This window comes from Microplitis mediator, chromosome 7 (assembly GCF_029852145.1).
Source record: "Microplitis mediator isolate UGA2020A chromosome 7, iyMicMedi2.1, whole genome shotgun sequence".
Lineage (NCBI taxonomy): Eukaryota > Metazoa > Arthropoda > Insecta > Hymenoptera > Braconidae > Microplitis > Microplitis mediator.
This window is the reverse complement of record NC_079975.1, coordinates 9484912-9507270: the sequence shown is the minus strand read 5'-3', so window position 1 is coordinate 9507270 and position 22359 is coordinate 9484912. Positions and strand designations below refer to the sequence as shown.

The 22359-nt window shown below is 28.8% G+C and overlaps 1 protein-coding gene and 1 non-coding gene across 10 annotated transcripts in view; both read right to left on the bottom strand.

The window, feature by feature from the left end:
- Positions 1-19858, bottom strand: part of LOC130670721 (troponin I-like) — a 56886-nt gene extending 37028 nt beyond the window's left edge. For 6 of the 9 annotated variants that reach the window (XM_057474156.1, XM_057474160.1, XM_057474157.1 and 3 more), the window contains exon 1: positions 903-1017. Coding sequence is in view for 2 of the 9 variants with exons in the window: in XM_057474151.1 (XP_057330134.1) it covers positions 3911-4199; positions 4273-4501; positions 4855-5026; positions 8872-9103; positions 9192-9373; positions 10398-10651; positions 12070-12889; positions 12955-13165; positions 13250-13553; positions 19704-19821 (2811 nt within the window). In the remaining 7 variants the exon portion in view is untranslated. Of the gene's footprint in view, positions 1-902; positions 4200-4272; positions 4521-4854; positions 5027-8871; positions 9104-9191; positions 9374-10397; positions 10652-12069; positions 12890-12954; positions 13166-13249; positions 13554-19703 lie in introns of those variants that run through there. The other 3 variants (XM_057474153.1, XM_057474151.1, XM_057474158.1) reach the window with 3 other exon arrangements.
- On the bottom strand, positions 16790-16895 carry LOC130672554 (U6atac minor spliceosomal RNA). The gene has a single exon (XR_008990735.1). It is a non-coding gene; the product is annotated as a U6atac minor spliceosomal RNA (small nuclear RNA).
- Positions 19859-22359: the final 2501 nt, after the last annotated feature.

Here is a 22359-nt window from a genome sequence, read left to right as displayed (position 1 = left end):
AAATAAAATTACTCTACACCTACATGAGCCTAAAATACCCGATTTATGAATGAAACGCTAGAAATATTTCAGAGATGAATGAAATCTTTCAAAATTAAATGACATCATTTTATAATAAATATAAAACCAATAATTTAAATTTGATTATTTATTTAAAAAAAAAAAAAAAAACTTCTTATTGTAATATATACGCCGACGAATAACTAATTAAATAATATAGTCCTAATGATTCACTTATTGGCTCAGTATCTGAGATCATCAGCCTTTTAAATTTTTCAAATGATAACCCGAGAAATAAAGTTTAGATCTGCATTTTGTCTATATCTGCCCAGATCAAATTAGACCTGTGCAGATCTAGACACGCTGATTTTTAAGCAGAAATTTACATCAGCCTAGATCTACTTTGATCTGAACAGATCTGTTCATACCTATTCATACATAAAGTTTGATCTAAACTTTCTTTCCCGGGAATATAAATTAGCAAAATATTTTTAAAAAATTGTTACATTATTAATAAATAAATATGTAATAAAAATAATTGTTGAAATTTTTTTAATCCATGTATGCTGGGAATTATCTTAAATAATGAATCACATCTCATCACTTATTTATAAAACTTTAATTAAATAATAATCACTTAAATTTTTTATTATATTTTATTTTTTAAAAAATTACTCATCGAGTTAATCACGACAAACACTGTAACTTAATTGAGATAAAGTGGATGAAGAAAAATAAAACCAATTAATGAGTAATTAAATTACTCATTGAACACAATAATTATTTAAATAATATATATTTTTTTTTAATTTTTTGGAAACTTATATTATAATTTCTAAAAACATTGTTATTAAAATAAATATATAAATAATCTCCAGTATCCACGAAGAAAATATTCTTACCTGGAGCGGAAAATAAATAAGTTGGGTATGTGACTAGTCTACTGAAAGTTAAGCAGCAGACTGTAATGCACTAAAGATTATTTTTTCACGGCCCTAGAATCTCTTGAATCTTTGACATGATATGCCACGTGATCAGCATTATAAACTACAACGATTGGTCAATACAGATTTAGACGAACTATAGAAGCTCCGAGCAACTCCAAAAATAATTTCAATCTGTAAACGGAGCCAACTTCTCTTCTTCTTTACTACCATCATACTGTCTCTTATTTTTCCCTAGAGAAAATAAAAAATAGGACGGCCTCGACATCATAAATTTTGCATTAAATAAATTTACACATTTATATAAATATATATATATACATGTTTGTATAGTTTTTTTTTATTTTTATTGTACCGTATAAATTTTGATGAATATAAATTTTCAAAATTTGTTATTTTCTTTCTGTCAGTTTGTACCATAAAAAATTTATAGTAAATATATTATAGGACGGATTAATGATATCATTGACTACTTTTTTAACACAATTCAGTACAAGCGTGAAATAATTCATACTAAAAATTATAATTATTTTTTTAACGAAATATATAAATATATACATAACAATTAAAGTATCTATAATATTTAGTAGAATACTGTTGATAATTAATGTTACATGTTTTATGAATTGGTAATTTTTCGACTTATTTTATTCTGTTAACGATACACTGTAAAAAAAATTTGCGGAGTGAACGCGGATTAAATACGGAGTGAATATGGAGCGGATGACTACATATTTATTTAATCCCCTTGGAGTAAAATTCACTTCCTAGGAGTTTATATAATTTTTGTCCAGGCTTTTCTTTCGAACGAAATTTCTAAACACAAAATTAAGAACGAGGCTCGATGCATAAGTATAATTTAGCATCTACGGTTTCATTTTTAAAAAATATTCATTTTTTTAAGAGAAAAACGTAAACTTGATTGTGATATATGCAAAAAAATCAATGATTGATAGCTAAAAATTTAGAATGTGGTCACAATTTAATATCATTTCGAACAGGAATTTCGTGGTTTTATAGAATAAATTATAATAATCTTAATTTAAATATTGAAATTTAAAGTTTATGTGTAAATAATTCATGTTACAAGTGATAGAAATTACTGTTTGGTAGATAAAAAAATGAAATTATAATAATTAAACGTTTCAGCTTACTAAACATTCGCTGTTTAGAACATTGAAGTTTAGAGTAAAAAAAGTAAAAAAAGCATTGAGTATGATAAATAAAATTTTCAATGTCGAGTAATTGGTTTTATATATAACGTTAAATAATTATTACGTTCTTCAAATTGTAGAAAGTATATCTTAAGCGCTTCAGTTTTTATAGTTTGAAACAATAAGATTTTACTTGTGTTTGTGGGCTTCCAATGTATGTGAAAGAATTAACCTAAAGTATTACTGATGCGACTATACCTACATGGCAAGATGACGTATTTTGTCATTTTAAACAATAAAATTTAAAGACCAAGAGTAGCTATTTTTTTTTTCATGTCGATATATTGAAGAGAATCATTCTTATACTTTTTCGCTTTCAATACTATATTATTTATAAATTCCCAGGAAAAAATGATCAGACCTGATCATGCCTGTCCATGCCTGATCATGTCTGATCCAGCCTGATATATGGGATTAAATTTAAAATCTTAGTTATGATTAAATATAACTCACTTAGTTTTAATTATATATAGCTAACGCAGTTATAATTATATATAACTTATATATAATTTCATATAACTGTAAATCAATAATTAACAAATTAGATATAAAATTTTGTTGACTAAAAATCTATCACGTATAAGATTTTTATTACTTCAACTTCATACGAAACTCATTTTTAAAGTCAATCTCTTAGGTCAGCGGGTAGCGGGTTAAACTTTCGAGCGCGAGTTCCACGGTTCAAATCCTGCACACGCCCGAATCTTTTAAATTTTTATAGAAATAATTATATATAATTTTATATAGTTATACATAATTATATATAATTATATAGGGCCATTTTTTATCTATAATTTTTTTATCCGGATGAGCATAAACAGACATGAACATACCTGGTCAGGCATGGTCATTTTTCATGTCTGATTAGGTCTGATCATTTCTTCCCGGGTTACCTTCTTTGATGCGGGTTTATTGTTCAAACAATAAAAATCAGTGAAAATCCGAATAAAATTTACTCTCTAAAAATGAATTAGTGAAATTCTCGTGAATCAGTGGATAGTCACTATTCCTACAGCTATAAGTATACCACTAATTCAACCAGTGGTATACTTATAGCTGGTTCCCAGTGAATATTCACTAATTTGGAGTGAATTTCACTGATTCATTTTTAGAGAGTATTATTTATTTTTTTGCGTGTAGAGAAAAAATTTCAGATCCCTCTTAATATTAAAACTCCGAATCGGAGTGAATGCGGATTTAAGTAAAATCTATACATCACTGCGTTGAAAAAAGCAACTCCCTATTTACTCCGTGTGCAGAGTGATTTTTTTTTCAAAACTCCGGAACTCCGAGTGACGGAGTGAATTCGAATTTAAATAAAATGCGTAATCACTCAGAATACATTAGCGATTTTTTACAGTGTAGTTATAAAAAATTCATAAATGAATAAATAAGACTAGTTCATAAATAAATTTATCTAGATGGGTGAGTTGATAAAATATTTATCTTTAGAGTCTCAACATCTTGTTTCTTTCAAAATTAAATATTTCATGCACTTTAATAAATTAAAAATGAGTTAAATGTTAAAAATTTTTGTAAAAATTATTTTTTAATTAAAACAAAAAATATTTTAATAGATATATTAAATTTAAAAAAAAATATGCTGAAATTTTACATGTCTGAGAAAATAAAAATATTCAAGTACGTAATGATCGAAGTAAATGAAATGAAAAATTAAAACTAAAAAAATTAAAGGTGTTGAGACTTAAAACCTAATTAATATTAACTATGATTATCCACAATTAAATGAATCTAAATTTTATCTGGGGTAAATTTTTCTAATTCTTTTCGAATAGCAGCAATCAGTGGAACCGCTGGATCATCCGGAGCTAGATGAGTATCCGCGAGCACGCGAGTTACGTTTACTTCTGGTAAATTCGGGCGATGAAACGGTCCTGCACTCATTGGCCTCGATCCCCATGCCCCTCGTGTTGTTTGTATGCTCGTGTTTCCGGTTTCCGGTATTGATTCTTCGAGTACATCGCGTGGTAGAGAAGTCCGTGGACGCGTCTTCGAATGTATCATTGGACTTGCGGCCGGACTGAAATAAGTTAAATAAAAATATATAAAATATATATTAATATATTAATAAAATAAAATTTATTTAAAGCTACCTGACGAGTGTACATTTCTCTTTCGATTCCAAACACATCGTAACACGATCGTGTAAAATTCCGTTTGAATGTGAAGATACTGCGATATTTTGTTCTTTGTTTTTTATGTCCTTTGTGGTGAAGAGACTGAATGAATCCTCTAGAAGCTCGTGAAGTCTTCTCCTGGCTCGACCCACCGGACCCGACGACGGAAGTTGCCGTTCTACGTCCATTTCTGTACTCGCGTTTTCTGCGAGAATAATTTAGATCTTTTTAAAAAAATTTTATTTAAATTATCTTATTCAATACTTTAGTAACCCAACTCTCTGATGTCTAGAAGATTTATCTGGGGGTACAGAGTAAAAATATTTTGTATCTGTGTTAAAAACGGACTGTGTTAAATTTTTTGTGTTGATTATTTTGTGTTAAATCAACAAATTTCCAATGTTGATTTTAACAGAATATTTTTTACTGTGATACTCTTAAAAAAATAAAAATGAAAGAATATTATCTATCTCCGAGACATCGAGGCAGGTTAAATGACAGTTATAACAGTAAAGCTCAGAGCTATATAAAGGAACAGTAATTTTATTATGTAAGAACCTTCAACCGCTCGTTGTTTTCTAAGATCCCAAACAATTGGCCCAACAACTCCTGGATCCTTTACAGCACTCCTTGTTCGTCCTAGTGACTCATCTCCTAACTTTCTATTAACAAAGCCATTCTCCCGTCTCGTCATCTCAGGAGTTTCAAACTCCATGTCTAAATGTCTGACCTGAAATTCACATACCGATAATAATTATAGCAATAATAATATTTACCCTTGATGTTTTTCTTCTTTCTTAAATGATAAAATCAATAAAAGATAGTTGCTATGTCTACACTGTAAAAAGAGCGGTGTAAAAATGAAATTGCACCGGCGTAGGAGGAGTAATACACAGGTGTTAAAAATACCGGTGTTAAAGCGGGGTAACCGGTGTAAAAGCGGAGTAAAACCGGTGCAAAAGCGGAGTGATACCGGTGTCAAAACGGGGTAAAAAGCGTCCGCTTGGAGTAATAACTTTAAAGATTATAAAACACAAAAAATGTCAGTTCTTTATGAAAATTAATAAAAAATATCATTTATTAACAAGTATAGTGATCGAGTAAGTAAAAATATTTACAAAGTAAAATATTTTGACACCGGTAAAGAATATCTACACCGGCGGCTGCGTTTTTTAACACCGGTCTAGAATACTTACACCGGTGGCGGCATTATTTTAACACCGGTACAGAATATTTACACCGGTGGCGGCGTTATTTTCACACCGGTTTTGGGGGTAAATTTAACACCGATAATTTTAACACCTACACCGCTTGGACTTATACCCCGGTGATTTTTTACAGTGTAGTAATTCAAAGTTTTTTAATTAAATTGGAATCAGTGAAATTATTTAAAATACCAGAGGACAACTTGACTAATAAGATTTGAATTTTTAATTTACAAAAAAAAATAAAATTAGTTTATCATTAACAGGGGAAGGGGCAAAATGGGCATCCCGAGAAAGAAAATTTAAATAATGAGAGTTTTTTTCAATTGTTTTAGTACGAATTTACTTTTTTCTTTCAAATCAAATAATGCTAAACATTCGTAAATTTTCATGCCTGGTAGGCATGGAGTGAATTTACTTGAGAATACAATGAATAATAGTAAATTGGATGTTCTCCTAGATAATGATGCAGACATAAATAATTTTGATATCTGTGAATTTCTTCCACATAGGATCCATTGTATTTACATGATGCTTTTTGATAGTGATCGTGTTGGAGACAGTATTTCGGAAAATAAAAAACACGTTATTAAACAGATTTTAAAGTTAAGAAGTCTAAATGCACCTCTATCTAATTATAATAATGTGTTGATGTCTTCTCTTATTAAACACAAACCGTTTGATGATTATAACAAAATATGTGAGCAAGAAATGTCGAGAGCAATGATGGAAAAAATACCAAACTCGGGGATTTCATTTCATGATATTTTGAGCAAAAATAGTAATTTTTTAGCTGCGTATGCAAAAAATATAAATCATCAGACGTTCATATTTTCGGGTGAAGTTTTGCGTAGATTTCCGGTTTATGGATCGACGATAAAAATTCGCTTTTCGAAAGGATTAATAAGGAAAAATTTATTGGAAGAAAGTACTCAAGTTTTTCATAATCTTTTTCCCGTTGCGTCTAAATTGTTGCCTGATGGCGTCGATGCTGTATTTGAATGTTTAGATAATAATGATTTAAGACATTTTTTGCGCATGTTCCAGCAAGATAACTAATTGTAAAATATGTATGTCGTAATAAATTATTAATTATTTACTTTCAATGGGTTTTACTTTTTTCTCTGCCTCGCTTATTTGACTTGTTTTATTAATTTTATAATTATATTTATAATTCAAATTTTCGATCAGTTTAGACTCCTCCTCCCCTTACGTGAGATTGACACTAAAAATTAAGTTTTCTTTCTGCAGTGGGTAAAATTCTGCGAATTGGCTGGTAACGTGAGTAGCGTTTGGCACTTGTCGTAACTCGGAGAATCCGTGGAAGAGAATAATCGATACGTTGCCTATAATATTGTCTTTTCTTTTAAATACCCGAAACATTTTTTTTATTTTTTTATATTTCTCTCGAACTAAATGATTTTAATAGCCATGAGATTTATTTTAGCAGGCAAAATACACACTCAAAATAATTTTCTTTAAATATCTGTAATATTTTATATTTTTTGAAGTTGAGGTAAGATTTTCGATTATCCCCCCCTCGGTTTGAATGAGATTTGGTGAGATTTCATTGGACCCCCCCCCATTCTGAGCTCGCGTAATTAATGGATGTCCCCTTTGTTTAGAACAAAGCAGTTACAAAAAAAAATGATACTGAAGTTAGCCGACGTCTAATAATTTTTTTTTTTTTTTAAACGATAAATTAGAAAAAAAAAATTTAGAGCGATCATAAAGCACCCTCAGCGCTTTCGCGCTTGAGTTGTGCAATATTAAAAAAAATTGCACCTGCAGTTTTTTAATTTTCTGCATGTGAATATTTTTATTTTTTATTTTTTTGTAATCGATTTGTTGAAAAAAAAATCCGGAAATTGTTAATTGTCTGTTAACTTCAGGACCATAAAAATCGGTCTATCGGTTGACCCTGCGGGCCAGCCCCAAAACTTCCCGCTATTTTCGCGGGAAGTTAAAAAAGATGCGCTGCGAATTACCGTCAATTCGCTCAAACGAGACGTGTTCTACTCAAAATTCAAGGTCATTGAGCCAACGGCGATTTTGATGAGAGAACTGACTCTAATTCGCAGCATATTTTTTTTTCTCAGTGTAACTTGAGATAAATTATAAAAATTTTTTTTACAATAATTTCAGAATAATTCAGATTTTTCGAATAATTTTAAAATTTCGGAATGCTCTGAAAACTGATGAACAATTCAAAAATTCCGAATACGAAAACATATAATTAATTCAAATTTATAGAATTTTCGTATTTTTCGTATGATGTTTGGAATCGAATATTGATATTCGATTCTACTCGAATAAATTGTAAGTTAAAATTATTTGCACACCCCTAGGCCCAACATAAAAAAGAAGTTTCAATGTGAGACTAAATGAGACTTCTTTTTAAAAACTAATTTTTTCGTAAGATTAAATTTACTTTTTGTCTCCCGGGATAAAAATAATTGTGACATGGAATTTTTTATTAAAAGACATGCCTTTGATAAATAAATTTTACCAATACCGAATCTACACTGTAAAAAATCGGGAGTGAATTCGGAGTAATTACGGATTTTATTAATTACTCCGCATAAGGAGTAAAGAAGGAATTTGTTTTTTCCAGCGGATTGATTTTATAGTGATCTAGATTTTATTTAAGTCCTTATTCACTCCGACTCGGAGTTTTAATATTAAAATAAACTCCCTTTAGAAGTTAATTTTGCTCCGAACAGGGATTTCAATATCAAAATAAACTCTCCTTCGGAGTGAGTTTTACTCCATGGGGATTAAATAAATACACGGAGAAAAATGTTGGCTCGAAACCTACCAATTTTTTTTATTATGCTATCGACCAAACTTGAAACAGGAAGGGAAGCATCCAAAAAATTATTATGCTCATACGAAAAATTATTATGCTGTATCATAATACTTACTACGCGCGAGACACTTATCGATAAGATTTAATAACAATTACTTCCATACATTATAATAGTTGTGATGCGGCATAATAATTTTTCATAAGAGCATGATAATTTTTTGGATGCTTCCCTTCCTGTTTCAAGTTTTCTCGACAGCATAATAAAAATCGGTAGGTTTTGAGCCAACATTTTTCTCCGTGTAGAGTCATCCGGTTTGCATTTACTCAGCATTCACTCCAAATTTAACTCGCGTTCACTCCGCAAATTTTGTACAGTGTATTCCCTGGCTCAATCTTATGAATTGTTAAAATTGATTAGTAATTAAACTTTTTAAATAAAAATTTGTATGATTTATTCCAGATTTTAAAATTTTTATCAAGAACTTTTAGTCGCTCATTTACCCCTCCCCCTCCCCTTTGTTCCTCTTCGATCTTAAATAAAATAAAAAATAGTTTATTTACCACAACTGGTTCTAATATCCTAGAAAGCGGCTCAACACTTCTCATGCTTGGAAATAATTTGCAAGGCGGCATTGATAAATAAGAATGCGGTGAAGCTGTTTCTTCTAAGTGATGAATATAACCATTTTCTAGTGATTCACCTCTTTCATTACAATCAACTACCGTCTCCATCGAATCTGGACTGTCTAATGTTTCAATAGCATTCATTTTTGTTATTCGTTTTCTTCCATTTCTAATCAATTAATAATTTATATTTTTTTTTTAAATATGGAATAGTAACAGTTAATTATTTATTTAAAACTAATAACAAAAATAATTACCTAGATTTTGTTTGTAAAGTTGCATACTCTTGTATATCCCAAGAATTTTGCATTTGTTCTTTAGTTTCTTCCTCGTCGCTCGACAATTCTTGTATATCGTCGTCAATAGTGTTGGGCGTAATAGGTGTACCTGGAGTTCGAGAAAAACTTCCTGGTGTCTGTCTCTGACTGGTACCATCCGTCTATAAACAGTTCAATACACGAGAAATTACTACGAAAGTATTGTGGAGGCATACAATCTATACTAAACTGATTTTCAAAGTTGTTTGCATGATATTCTTATTCATTATAATCAATAGTTTAGATTCAATCGCTCATATATATATATATATAGAGGAACGGCGCGCAAAACGAGACCAGGTGGACAAAACGGACCGCCACAAAATTTAGACAAAATCTATTTTTTTTTTTTCAAAATTATTTTAAAATTTTTTTAAAATCCCAAAATTTTTTCTTAAAAAACATTTTTTTTCAGAAATTTTTCAGTAGACTTAATTGTTGACCATCAAAAATACATACAATGTTATCGTCGATATATTTAAATTTTATATAAGTTATTCATCTTCAATAAATGTTTTTCTCGACATCTTTATTACACTAACAGTATTGCGAATCTCTTTTTTTACTTAAATTAAATATAAACAATTTTATTACAAGGTGACTGAGCCAGTAAATAATCGTATAACTAGTGAATGAACGGTGGTATTTTTCAATACCTTAATGTAGAAGTATGCAGCAAAATTTGAATTGAAGGGAAAGCTATCAATCAAACAATAATGAAGTATTTTCTTTATGTAGCTGTGGTTAAAATCTAAATGATGTAAGTAAAAATTAAATAATGTTCATTCACTGGACCGCTCACCTTAACCATTTTTTTTTAATAAAAAAAAAATTTATTACATTTTTTTTAGGATGGCTCGTCCCGGAAAAATTTTTTTTTTTTCTATGGCAACTGGAAATGTGGTTTAATTATTTCAAATGGAAGTAAAAAAAAAAAAATTCACTGTATTCAAATGCACGAAAATCGATTATTTCCGTAGTGGTCTTGTTTTGCTCTCCCTTCCCCTATATATACATTAGTTTTAATATATCAACTTATTAATTATAAAAACATCGCAAGCGAAATTCAAAAATTCTCTAACAAAAGTACCATGAACTTAAAAATATTTCCAGTAATTAATTAATTAATAAAATGTAAGATCTTACACGTCCTTCTGTTTCTGATGTGTATCCAGTATTATCTAATCCTGGAGTAGAAGCTGTGTATCCAGCTTCTTTTTTCAAAATACTTTGATGGGGAGGAACAGAAACTGCACTATGAACTTTTTTCTTTTTAGCAATTAAAATAATCCCGATGATTATCAACGTTAAAAGTAAAACAGTTGCTCCTGCGGTACCAACTAACAGCCAAACTTCTGGTTTTCTTGAAAGTGCCAGTGGTTTAGTTTCTTTCAAATAGGCTAATAATTTAAAAAAAATTTTTTTTTTTTTAATTTTACAGACTTGAATTGTTTATTTTAGAAAATCTGTTATTCCAAAGCATTTCACTTCTCAAAAAAGACAAAAAATACTATTCTGATTTAACTTATTTACACGGTAAAAAATATTTTGTTAAAATTAACATAATCTGTGTAATAGAAACGGTCCTACAATATTTGTGCTATTTTTTGATACGGACGATTTGTGTTGAATTTAAACACAAAATTTGTTTTAAAATTTACACACGAAATTCGAGTAATACGAGAAATAAAAAAAAATTCAACACTTTTTTATATATCAGTAGCGACACAAAAAAAATGTTAACTTATACGTTTTATTTTTATACTATGGGTATTCATTAAATATAATTTGTATATTAATTTGAGGCTATCAAAAGTGATAACGATTATTATTTAACAATCAACTATTTTTTGATAGTAAGAATTTTTTTATCAGAGTCAAGATTATAAGAAAGTAACCCCAAGTATCACATGCTTGAGCAAGATTCTGGTGCCAGTGCCTTGAGCAAAACCCCCGGTCACTAGTGTCTTTTTCTACGTATGAGTCTTGCGCAAGATTATGTAACAAGAAATCGTCATCAGACTTGTGTATGACTTGCTCAAGGTATTGTACACAAGAATATTAAAGATATCAGATACGGTGCAGTTGAAAAGTGTCTGGCGCATTTCTTGCACCAGTAACTTACAACAAGCTATGCGCAACTATTTTCAACTATAATCTTCCTCCAGAATTGAGTTATAATCTTGCACAAATTTCTTGTGTAAAGCTTGCACTAGACTTACTATTGAAATCTAGCCACAAGTATCTGCAGCAAGACACATAGGTAGGAAAAGACACTAACGTCTATCGAACTTGAGACCAGGCTTGCTCAAGCCTTGAACAAGATTGTTATATGGGACGTAATATTTCATATCAGTTGTAAATAGTAAATCAATTAATTTCTTTTAAAAAACAAAAACACATTTTCTCGTGTTCCATGTTTAAGGCCATAAGCAAAACTATAGTTTTTTGTAGTCACTTAAAAGACGTTTCACAGTGTGTTAAATATCTGTATATTGCTTATGGCGTTTCAATGTTATCTGGCAAGTGTGTTAATTTTGACTACACACTTGGTGTTAGAGTGACGTTACAAGAGTTGCTTTTCTCTCTTGTGTTCTTTTCCCTTCCCTTCCCACCCCAGAATATTACTCTGCCATGGGAAAACCCGAATCCTCGAGTAAATTTAATGTAAATTCTTTTTGTATTTTTTCTTGAAAAAAAAAAATGAAACATTTTTAGAAAAAACTCATGGGCGAAATACTAGACTGATAGATTTTCTTAAACAAACGATCCACTTGTTTTTACTACTTAATATATATATATATAAAAAAAAACTTACGTTCACTTTGAATGATAACCGGTGCACCGAGCTCTAAAGCAACTTCTTGAGAAGATAGAAGTGCCATATCCTTGGCTGCAGTTTCAGCAGGAACAGGTTTTCCACCCAAATGAACAGAATAAATTAACTTTGTTGATCCATCACGTTGTACTGTTGTATTTTGCATTTTAACTTGAACAATTCCTGTACCTGCGGTCCTCAATCTTGAACTTGATGAATAATTTTCTGTTTTATTATTTAAGCTAGATGTATTTAACTGGACAGGTGATAATAAAGATTGATTATTGACTATAACTAAATTTTCATCATTAATATCGACATTTGTTGTGTTTGATTTTGTATTATTGATTAAAGTTAATTTATGAGATTCAGTCTTTAAATTCGTATTAATATTAGTATTTGGCTTAAAATCATCTTCATTGTAATCTTCATAAAATTGTTCTGGATTTGATCTTAAAGCTTGTGGACTCTCGACTATTTTTTCCATAAATAAATCCGATTTATTATTTTTAAAAGATGTTTCAGTTGATTTAACATCTAAGGTATCGTCATTTAAAATAACTTTTGATTTTGTATTTTCTAATAATTCTTTATCTAAATTTGCAGTTGTAATTTTTATTTTTATTTCTTCATTATTTTCAAAAGTTGATTTATTTTCATTTAAATTAATTGCTTTAATAATTTCATTATTTGGAATTTTAATTTCCTTCATTGTTTTTACAAATTCAATTTTATCTGTATTATTATTTTCTATTATTGATTCAGTCGTTTCTATTGTACTTGCAATTGTAGAAGTACTTTTTGACCCATTTTTCAGACGCTAAAAAAAATATTCAAGTTTATTATAATAATAATTAATATATGTTGGGGTAATTTGTAAATTACAGTATCCATAGATTCTCCTGATGCTAATTTAGAATCATTATGTTGCGTAAGTCGTTTATTGGTAGCTCTTCGAAGACGTGGATCTGTTATTAAAAGTCCCAAATGTCGTTGCTGTTGACGCGAAAAAGCAGCTTTGTACAAACGAGCTAATCTTAATTCAACTTTTGGCGGTACATTTTCACCAGCTTGAAGTACTGTTAGAAGCCAGTATCTAAAATAAAATAAATTGCCGCTAGTTATGTAAACAATAATATTATGATATGATGATGATTGAATTAAGTAAGCAAATAGTTACTTAGGATCTGGATCTTCGCCAATAAAAATACCAATTTCTTGGTCAGGGTCAATCAATGTTGGAGTGGGATCTATGCAAGAGATACATCCGGGATCGTGAGTTCCACTTCCAGGGTTTTTTTCTCGACCTACATCTTCCCCGGGAACGTAAACTGTTGCTGTATGATGTACAGTACGGGTTTCGTAATATGTAAGTGTTTGTTCTGGATCTATCCATGGTGGCGCGTCTTCTAGACCAGTCCAAAAAAAATCTTGTAGGTGTACTCGTCGTCCAGGAAGATGTTCAATAAGGATTATTTCGTCCTCTAAAAAAAACAGTAGTTTCTTTTTACCATACCTTCACCGAAAGTTTAAATTCCTGCCCTGTTTGGAGGGAAGAAAGTCGTTCTTTTCTTTTATGAAAAAACAAATGATAAAAATTAGTGCATGCGCTATTTCCATAAACAGAAGCAAAACTGTGAACTTTTAAATGCAGATCTGGTGAAAAATCGTATACTCACCACGGAGGAAAGTAGGAAATCCCAATCTGTGTATTTACCACCCTCATCTTTGGCTCGGGTAGGCAATTACACACGAGGGTTGTAATATCTTACTTTCCTCTCTTGGTATATAATATACTAATTTCACTATATCTTTACCGAAAGTTTAAATTACTACCCTGTTTAGTGGAAATAAAGTCGTACTTTTCTCTTAACAAATGAAGAATAGTAGATTACACACCAAAGGAGGAAAGTGTATGACATTCCAACCCACTGGTGTAATTGTCTACCTGAGCCGAAAGTGAGGGTGGCAAATGCGCGGATTGTGACGACTATTTTTCACAAAATTTGAACCTGAAAGTTGAAATTTTTGCCACTGTTTGTAAGAAGAATGGCACGCGCTCATTTTTATCATTTGTTTTCTAACAAAAGAAAAGAATGACTTTCTTCCCTCTAAACAGGACAGGAATTGTAACTTTCGGTGCAGGTACGAAAAAAATATCAGGCTTCATGTGATGACAGTCAACTTCACCCTCATCTAAAATTGTCTTCTTTTATCCCTAACCACGCAACATACCATTATTGATATCGAAAACTTGTTACTAAAAAAAATTTTTATTAAAAAACGTAATCTGTTAAAATTTTTTTTTTTACTTCATTAAAATTTTTATAACTTGTAACTTATAACACCGGTATATTTTAATTTGTTATTATAAAATTCTGATATATTTAGAAGAAGTAAGAGCGCATTCATAAGTACTCTAGACCTAAATCTAGTTTAGAAAGATATCCTAGTTTAGAAATTTAAATTTTTTTCAAGAACTATTTTGCTAGCCAATAATCTTTAATAATATTTTTAAAAATTTTAATCAACTAGGAGTTATATTTTATCGTACGAGACTAATTAATTTTTTTAAAGCTCTGAAACAAATATTAATTTGAATAATTACTACATTATGTCTGGTGTAAAGTGAAAAAAAAAACATATAGACTACAAAAAACTAAAAAATTTAATGCCAACAAGTTACTTCAGTGACAGGTTTCGTAAACGCACGCAATCACGTGACAAAGCATCATCAAATTTACATAGATGAGCTTGCGTAGCTTAAGACTCAAGAGCAACGACCTATCATGAGTAAAAGATAGTACAGGAATAAAAAGAAAATTAAAATACTTTAGCCAAATCTTTGAATGGTACTAGCTTGCACAAATGTTGTCGCAATCGATAGTTTTATTTGTGTATTCAGTTCAGTATTCATATATGTCTTTTATATTCTGTAATTCGTCAATTATTAAATATATTCAAATATTTAAGAAACAATTGTAATTAAAATTTTTATTTTTTATTTCATTATCAATATTTAGCATCATCATTTTATACTGATAAGATCAGTTATTACCCTAAAATGTTTTATATTTATAATTCATGTTTGAAATACGTATAAAAAAAATATATTTTGCACATTAATAATAGATATTTTTATTTTCAACTAATAAAGAGATAAAGTATCTAATTACCGGCTCTCAATCAGTAATTAAATGCATATACAGTCCGCGTCTCTTGAATAGCCTCACCTATTTTTTTTCAATAACTAATTCTTTACTCGCTGATATATAAAATTATATGTGTATTTTACATTAATTATTTAAGACAGAACAAGATGTGTTGTTAGTGTTGGAGAAACAAAGTGAGGATATCTGGAGAAGGGCACATCACTGGTTGGCAGTTCGTCACATGAATGCCTCAGTCAAATTTAATGCGCAAAAAATTAATACGTTTCATTTTCGTAATTTTACGTTTTAATTCTGGAGCGTAGTGAATAAATTAAAATCGATTTAAAACATCAAAATTGGTCACTATATAAAATGGGGCACAATAAAATGTTAAGTGTTGAAAAAATTAATAAAATTAATGAAAAACAATGAAAACTACGGAAAAAATTATAAAGGTCGAACGAAATTCGCAACAAAGTCAAGGTAACGTCAAATGATAATTCGCGCAGCATCTAATTTTATTAAGACTGTGAGGCAAATACCCGGGTAAAAAAAATTTTGGTTCATAATGAATTTAGATCTGAATTTCATGACAAAACTCAGATCGTGGCACAAATATGACTTTCATCATGAATTTACTCCAACTTTTCGTCTAGTAAATCCGTATCAATTATAAAATTAATTTATTACGTCTTTGAATTGGACTTGGGATGACTTCGAAAGAAACTTGACTGAATTTTTACTGAATTAAACCTTTTGTCAAATTTATCGATTCGGAAATTACCAATAAACTTTTTCTATCAAGTACTTGAGTTACGTAAATCAATTTCAATTGTAAAATTAATTTAATGAATGATCTTCGGATCACTTGGATTGAAATTTTACTGAGTCATAATTTTGACGTGATTACAGTTGTTGATACAAATTTATGATGAAAGTCATATTTATGTCACGATCTGAGTTTCGAGATGAAATTTAGATCTAAATTCATTATGAACAACAATTTTTTTACACGGATAGCAGCAGAAGTTGGAACAGCAGCATCTATTTCAACTGTAACAATAAGAGTGACAAGACGGGCAAAGTATCTACAGAGAATGAAATTGAAGAAAAAACCGGCTTTGAATCGAAAACACATGTCAGCACGACTTTCATTTGCTAAAAAACATGTGAGTTGGACAGATAAATTTGACCAGCGAAAAATTTGCCATCGGTCATTTTTTGAATGTAATGCCGGTTCCCTCACCAACTTGATTTTTCTTAGAGAATTATTTTATGAGAAGTTGATCGAAAAATTTTTTACCATCATTTCGCATCTAAGTAGAAGTGAATAGAAATTTTTTACGAATTTCTTTATTTACATAAATTAGTCATTTTATGTTTAGTGATATCACTTGCAGTTTACTTACAATTACAAGTACTGTACATTTAAAATTGTCCAGGGAATTGTTTTATAAAAAATTGACCAAATAATTTTTGACGTCAACTGCCAAGAAATTGCCCGCCAATTTCTCGTGAACTGAGTGAACATAAAAATGACGGTAATTTCGGATCACTAATTATCCCAAAAAAATTTGTGGTAATTTGTCGCTAAAAGCGACAGTGCCATTACCATTTATGTGTATTCCGTCCTTGTCTAGGGGAGTGCTAAACATCTCTCCTTTCATACTACACATTAAACCGTACGCTACGTTCACTCTTATATACTGAATGCTACTTAACAGAACTACTTGCGAGAAGAAACCGATGTACTTAATCGATCTATATAATTACTTAAAAAAATATTATTGTACTGTAAACTTTAATTAAAGCATATTTACACTAAAGTATAATTTTTAAATCAATAAAAAGTTTAAAAATAATTAAATTTGTTATATTAAAAAAATAGTTAATAAAAATTTGAAAAAAAATTTTGAGCAGTTATTAATAATAATATTATTACTTGAATAATGTACAATAATAATAAATTGTAAATTAAAATTTATATTAGTCAACAGTTAAAAAAAAAATTATAAACAAATTATTATTTTTCGTCATCTCGTTCCATCCGGCCGTGACTTCAAACGTAAGTATTGAAGTACATACTTTGATAATTTTTTTTTTTTTAGAAAAAAATTGAAATTATTTAGTATCTTATATTGATGAAATAAAGGTAATTTTTTTATTCTATATATTTTATAACTACGGATATTGTCTCATAATATGGAGGTTTCTACTTGAGTAAGTACATGAAATTTTTTTTGAATACCTTTTTAAAATACAAGAATAATATTTAATGATACTGAAATTAGCCGACATCTAATAGTTTTTGAATTTTTTTCAAAACGATAAATTATAAAAAAAAATATTTAACAAAAATTGCACTTATAGTTTTTAAAATTTTCTGCATGTGCATTTTTTTAGTTTTTTTTTTTTTTTTTGTAATTGATTTGTAGAAAAAATTTTTAATTGTGGAAAAATTAATAACAAGTTAAAATAATTGTAATTTTTTTTTCAGCAATAAACAAATTTTTTGGTAAAGACATTATATATTTATTTAATAGTACTTGTTCTGATTAGCAAAAATTAATCGCAGTGTATATTTATATTTTCCAAAAAAAAAAACAAATTTAATAAAGTAAATTTTTTCTCATGGGATGATAATGTCCTTGTTCCACGGTCTGCTTAAGTTTCCGGTTCGGTAGCTTCCGTCGAATAGTGGACCCGCGAACAAGTTCCGCCAACGCACCTACGCGTATCGCTATTATTTATTATCATCTATCTAACTATAGTAAACAAACTCACTAGAAAGACTATTTCCTAGTAAGAACAATGAAAGAAAAAAAAGAAAAAATTTACTTGGGCCAATTAATAAAACTAAATTTATTTATACATAATGAAATAAAATAAATTTTTATTTTTAGCCATTCGTGCTTAATAATGCCAATACACCGTAGATATTTTTAGAGTCAAATAATCCCGGTGTTAAATCGATAGGAAACCGAGTTCCTATGGTGAATTAAATACCTCAACGAACTTCGATGTTACTTTTAACATTTATTACAAAAAATAATTTTAATATTTTTTTTTTATTTTTACAATCAATCATTTTATGTCAAGAAAATTAATTCAAAATAAAATTTTATTTTATCATTTATAAATTTTTTAGTGACTTTTCTATCCTGCACAGAAAAAAAAAAGATTTCTTGGTGCAAGAAATATTTTGCATTATTAATTGAAAACAAAAATATTCTTAGGACTAGAAAAAATATTTTCTTGCCCGAAGAAAATTTTTATTTTCAATTTATAGGGCAAAAATTTTCTCGGGTCAAGTAAAAATTTTTTGGAACGAAAAATTATTTTTTTCTGTGTAAAAAATTTCAATCCCAAAATATTCTATTTAGAATCTTTTCTATCCATGAAAATTTTACCCTCAAGTTTTTTAGAATTCAATCTGAAAAAGTTACACAGAAAAAAAAAATTTCTTGGCGCGAAAAAATTTAACTTACCCTAAAAAAATTTTTTATTTACCCAAATACATTTTTGCTTCATGAATTAAAACAAAAAATTTCCTTATTGCGGGAAAAACTTTTTCTAATCCTGGGAAAATTTTTTAATCAAAATGAAAAATATTACTTGCGCTACGAAATTCTTTTTTTCTGTTTACAGATTAAACTTAGAAAAGTTACAGATGGAAATGTCGTGAAAGTAAAAATTTTTGAATAGAATTTTCTAGGATCTACATATTTTCAAATAGAAAATTTACTGATAAAAATAGTCAATAATTTTGTACTTGAGTAGAATCGCCATAATACTATTTAGTAGTTGATGACAATTGTAAAAAAAAGTTCAAGTAAATTAATGAATGTGAATGTGTTGTGATTTATTAAATAATAATGTTAATTGAAGTGTTAACTTGAATAAGAACACGCGCGTGGTAAAGAAGGCAATAATATCGATTTACCGGAACACCTGCACACGTTTATTCTCTTCGAGCTTTACTTGATTACTAAATAATCTATAGAAATTTAAAGACTTTCTTCCATTAATTAAAGCCATTTAATTTATCCAATAAATAGAAACAAATTTTTTTATGTAAACTAAGAATTTTAAATAATTTCTACAACATTATTTAAATAATTTGTAATACTTAAAGTAATAGAAATATTTCATAAAAACTTTATTAAATTAATAATTTGAAAAACCACCTGTTCGAATAAATAAAAAAGTGATCTATAGATCTAGTAAATTAATAATATTTATAATTAACAAAAAAAAAGTAATTGAATTAAAATTGTTTGGTAAAAAAAAATTAATAGAATTTCTAGGAAATACAATTGGAAAAGTTCATACACCTGCAAGTTACATAAATAATAAAATATTCCGGCGGCATCGACCCTACATAAATCTACGAACAGACAAGTCACAACACTTGTCAGAAAAAATAGTATAATAATAATAATAATAAAAATATATCGTTTATAAACAATTACTATTACGAACCAGCTCCAGGCGGCAGGGCGGCTTTAACTTTCAAGTAATACGGCAATAGAATAAAAAATTGTACAACTATTATATTACAACAAGTGAACGGTGTAATGCAGACGACACTGCAACACATCGCGGTGCGCTCTGCTCTACTAAAAAATAATATGTTTGCTACAAGCGTGTCACAGTAAACCCCTTCTACTTTCCACCTGCGATAAGAGAATTAGATAATGGGTAAAATGATGCAAGTTGGCGGTTTTTTTTGCACATGCGCTCAAGTTTAAAATTTATTGCGTCGTGAACTAAGTTGATGATTTTTCATTTTTATTATTTTTTTCTTTATCAAAACTCAAAGTGCGGAACAATCGTATTTTTTTTAAGCATGCGCGGTAGTAATGATACATCATGCGCATGAGGAATATTTAATTTTTAAAAAGTATCATTATATATTGACGTTTTTTTATGTTCGCGCCAACCGCGAAAACTACAGAATATTAGGGTAGAGTAATAAACAAAAAAATAAATTTATCTCAATATCTTGAGCTGTCCCATTAATTTTAAATATTTAAAATTGGCACCATTTATCGGGCAGTTTTTGAATGATTAATTGAAATTTATTAAAATATTAAAAATTTTTATTTATGTCAACATGACCCATTGGTATCATTAAATTGATAAATATTTTGAATTATCTTAATTATAATAATAACTGAATTTTTTTATTAATTGCTATTTTTTTTATTTATGGGCTTTTTTATGAAAAGTACAATATCTATAGCAATAATTAGTAATTAAGAGCATATGACTTTTATCAATTAACAGCAAAATTTCATTTACTTTTAAACATAAAATGATTTTCATTACAATTTAGCGAAACAGCTCAAAATAATTTATCGCAAGGATAAGGATTTTTAAATTTGTATGTGAATATGTTTAAAAATTTAATAATTTTTATAGAATAAAAAGATTTCATTTATACAAAAACTAATTTTTTATCACTAAACTTATTTAAATGTCTTATGTAAAATAAGTAAATTTGAATTTTTTTCCGAATAATAAATATTTATTGATAAGAATCAATTATTTGTAATTTTGAGTTATTTTTTATACAATAAAAATTATAATAAAAAAATTTTTTCAATCTATATCTTGGCGAAATTCTGACTACATTATCCCTTTTTAAATTAATGCTTTAATTTTTTTTGTAATTGATTTTGAATGAACAAAATTTTGTTGAGGGTGGAAGTAGGAAATACATATGGAAAAATAATAAATAACTTAGTGTGATACTAATTAGTTATATTAGACAAGCTGGAAAAATCGTAAAAAATTTAGAGCGATCATAAAGCACCCTCAGCGCTTTCGCGCTTGAGGTGTACAAAAGAGAATCACGAGGAAATAATTCGTAACAGAATTATGATAGTCAGATAACACCAAAACATTCATAGAAGCAAGTCAAAACATAGACGTTGAGTGGCATCAAGAATACAGTTGGTAAATTCCAATAAAAAATATATTGATCTAATTTTTAAGGAATTTTATAAATTGTAAAAGACTGCAAAAATGTAGAGACGCAATATAAAAATTTATTTATTCAAACAAAAAAGATTTGGATAGTAATTTTAAAAAGGGTTTTTCTACTTAAGATTTTAAGGGTAAAAAAGGAAATTGATCAATCGGTTGTAAGGTAAGAGATCCAGTACCCAATCCCTCATGTATTTGTATATCTATATTTATTAAATTTGACTAAATATAGATATGTAAATACATGGAGTGATCGAGTACTAGTTCCCTGATCGGGTACTAGGTCTTTTACCATATATTTTTGAAGTTGTTGTGTTTATCAACATCCGTACATATATTAACCGACATCACAGGTTTTTTCACAGTTTTTTTTTTTTTTTTTTTTTGCAATCGTTATTATTAAAGAATTACCCGGGTCAAAATATCTAGCCTCATTCTAGCCTCATCGATCCCAAGTAAGCCTCAATTGAGTAAAAAAAGCATTTTGAGCCTCAAATGATGTTCGAAGAGCCTCAATGAGCCTCAAATAGTGATCAAAGAGCCTCAAATAATACTAATCGAATTTAAATTACACAGTCGAGTAGTAGATTCATTTGAGGCTTTTTGAACATCATTTGAGTCTCAAAATGCTTTCTTTACTCAGTGAGGCTGGATTGAGGCTTACCTGGATTCGATGAGGCTAGATATTTTGCCCCGGTCGACTCAAAATTATATTCGATTTATTCATTAAAAAAATTTCTTTTAAATGATCAGCTGGCACCGAGTAAGCGTTAGTAGAACATCTCATTGCTTCGCTATTGAGGTGTGCAATATAACTAAATAAATAGTCATGTCGTACCTCCAATACTTACAAAGTCATTGTATAACTTAATTTTTAGTTACTTTAAATATACTTGCGACTAAATAAATAAATAAATGTAATATGTAGTAAATATATTTTTTTTATTTAATCAGTCGACTTTTTTAAAATATAATCAAAGACAAAGAAAAAAAGGTTTTACAGCATAAAATATATTTAAAAATAATTATTACCTAAGATCTTAATAATTACAAGACTTTTTCAATGAAAAAATGAATTTTTTTTTTCAATATTCCAATAAATTAAAAAAAAATGTAACTTACAGTAGTGTTTTATATGTAAATTTAC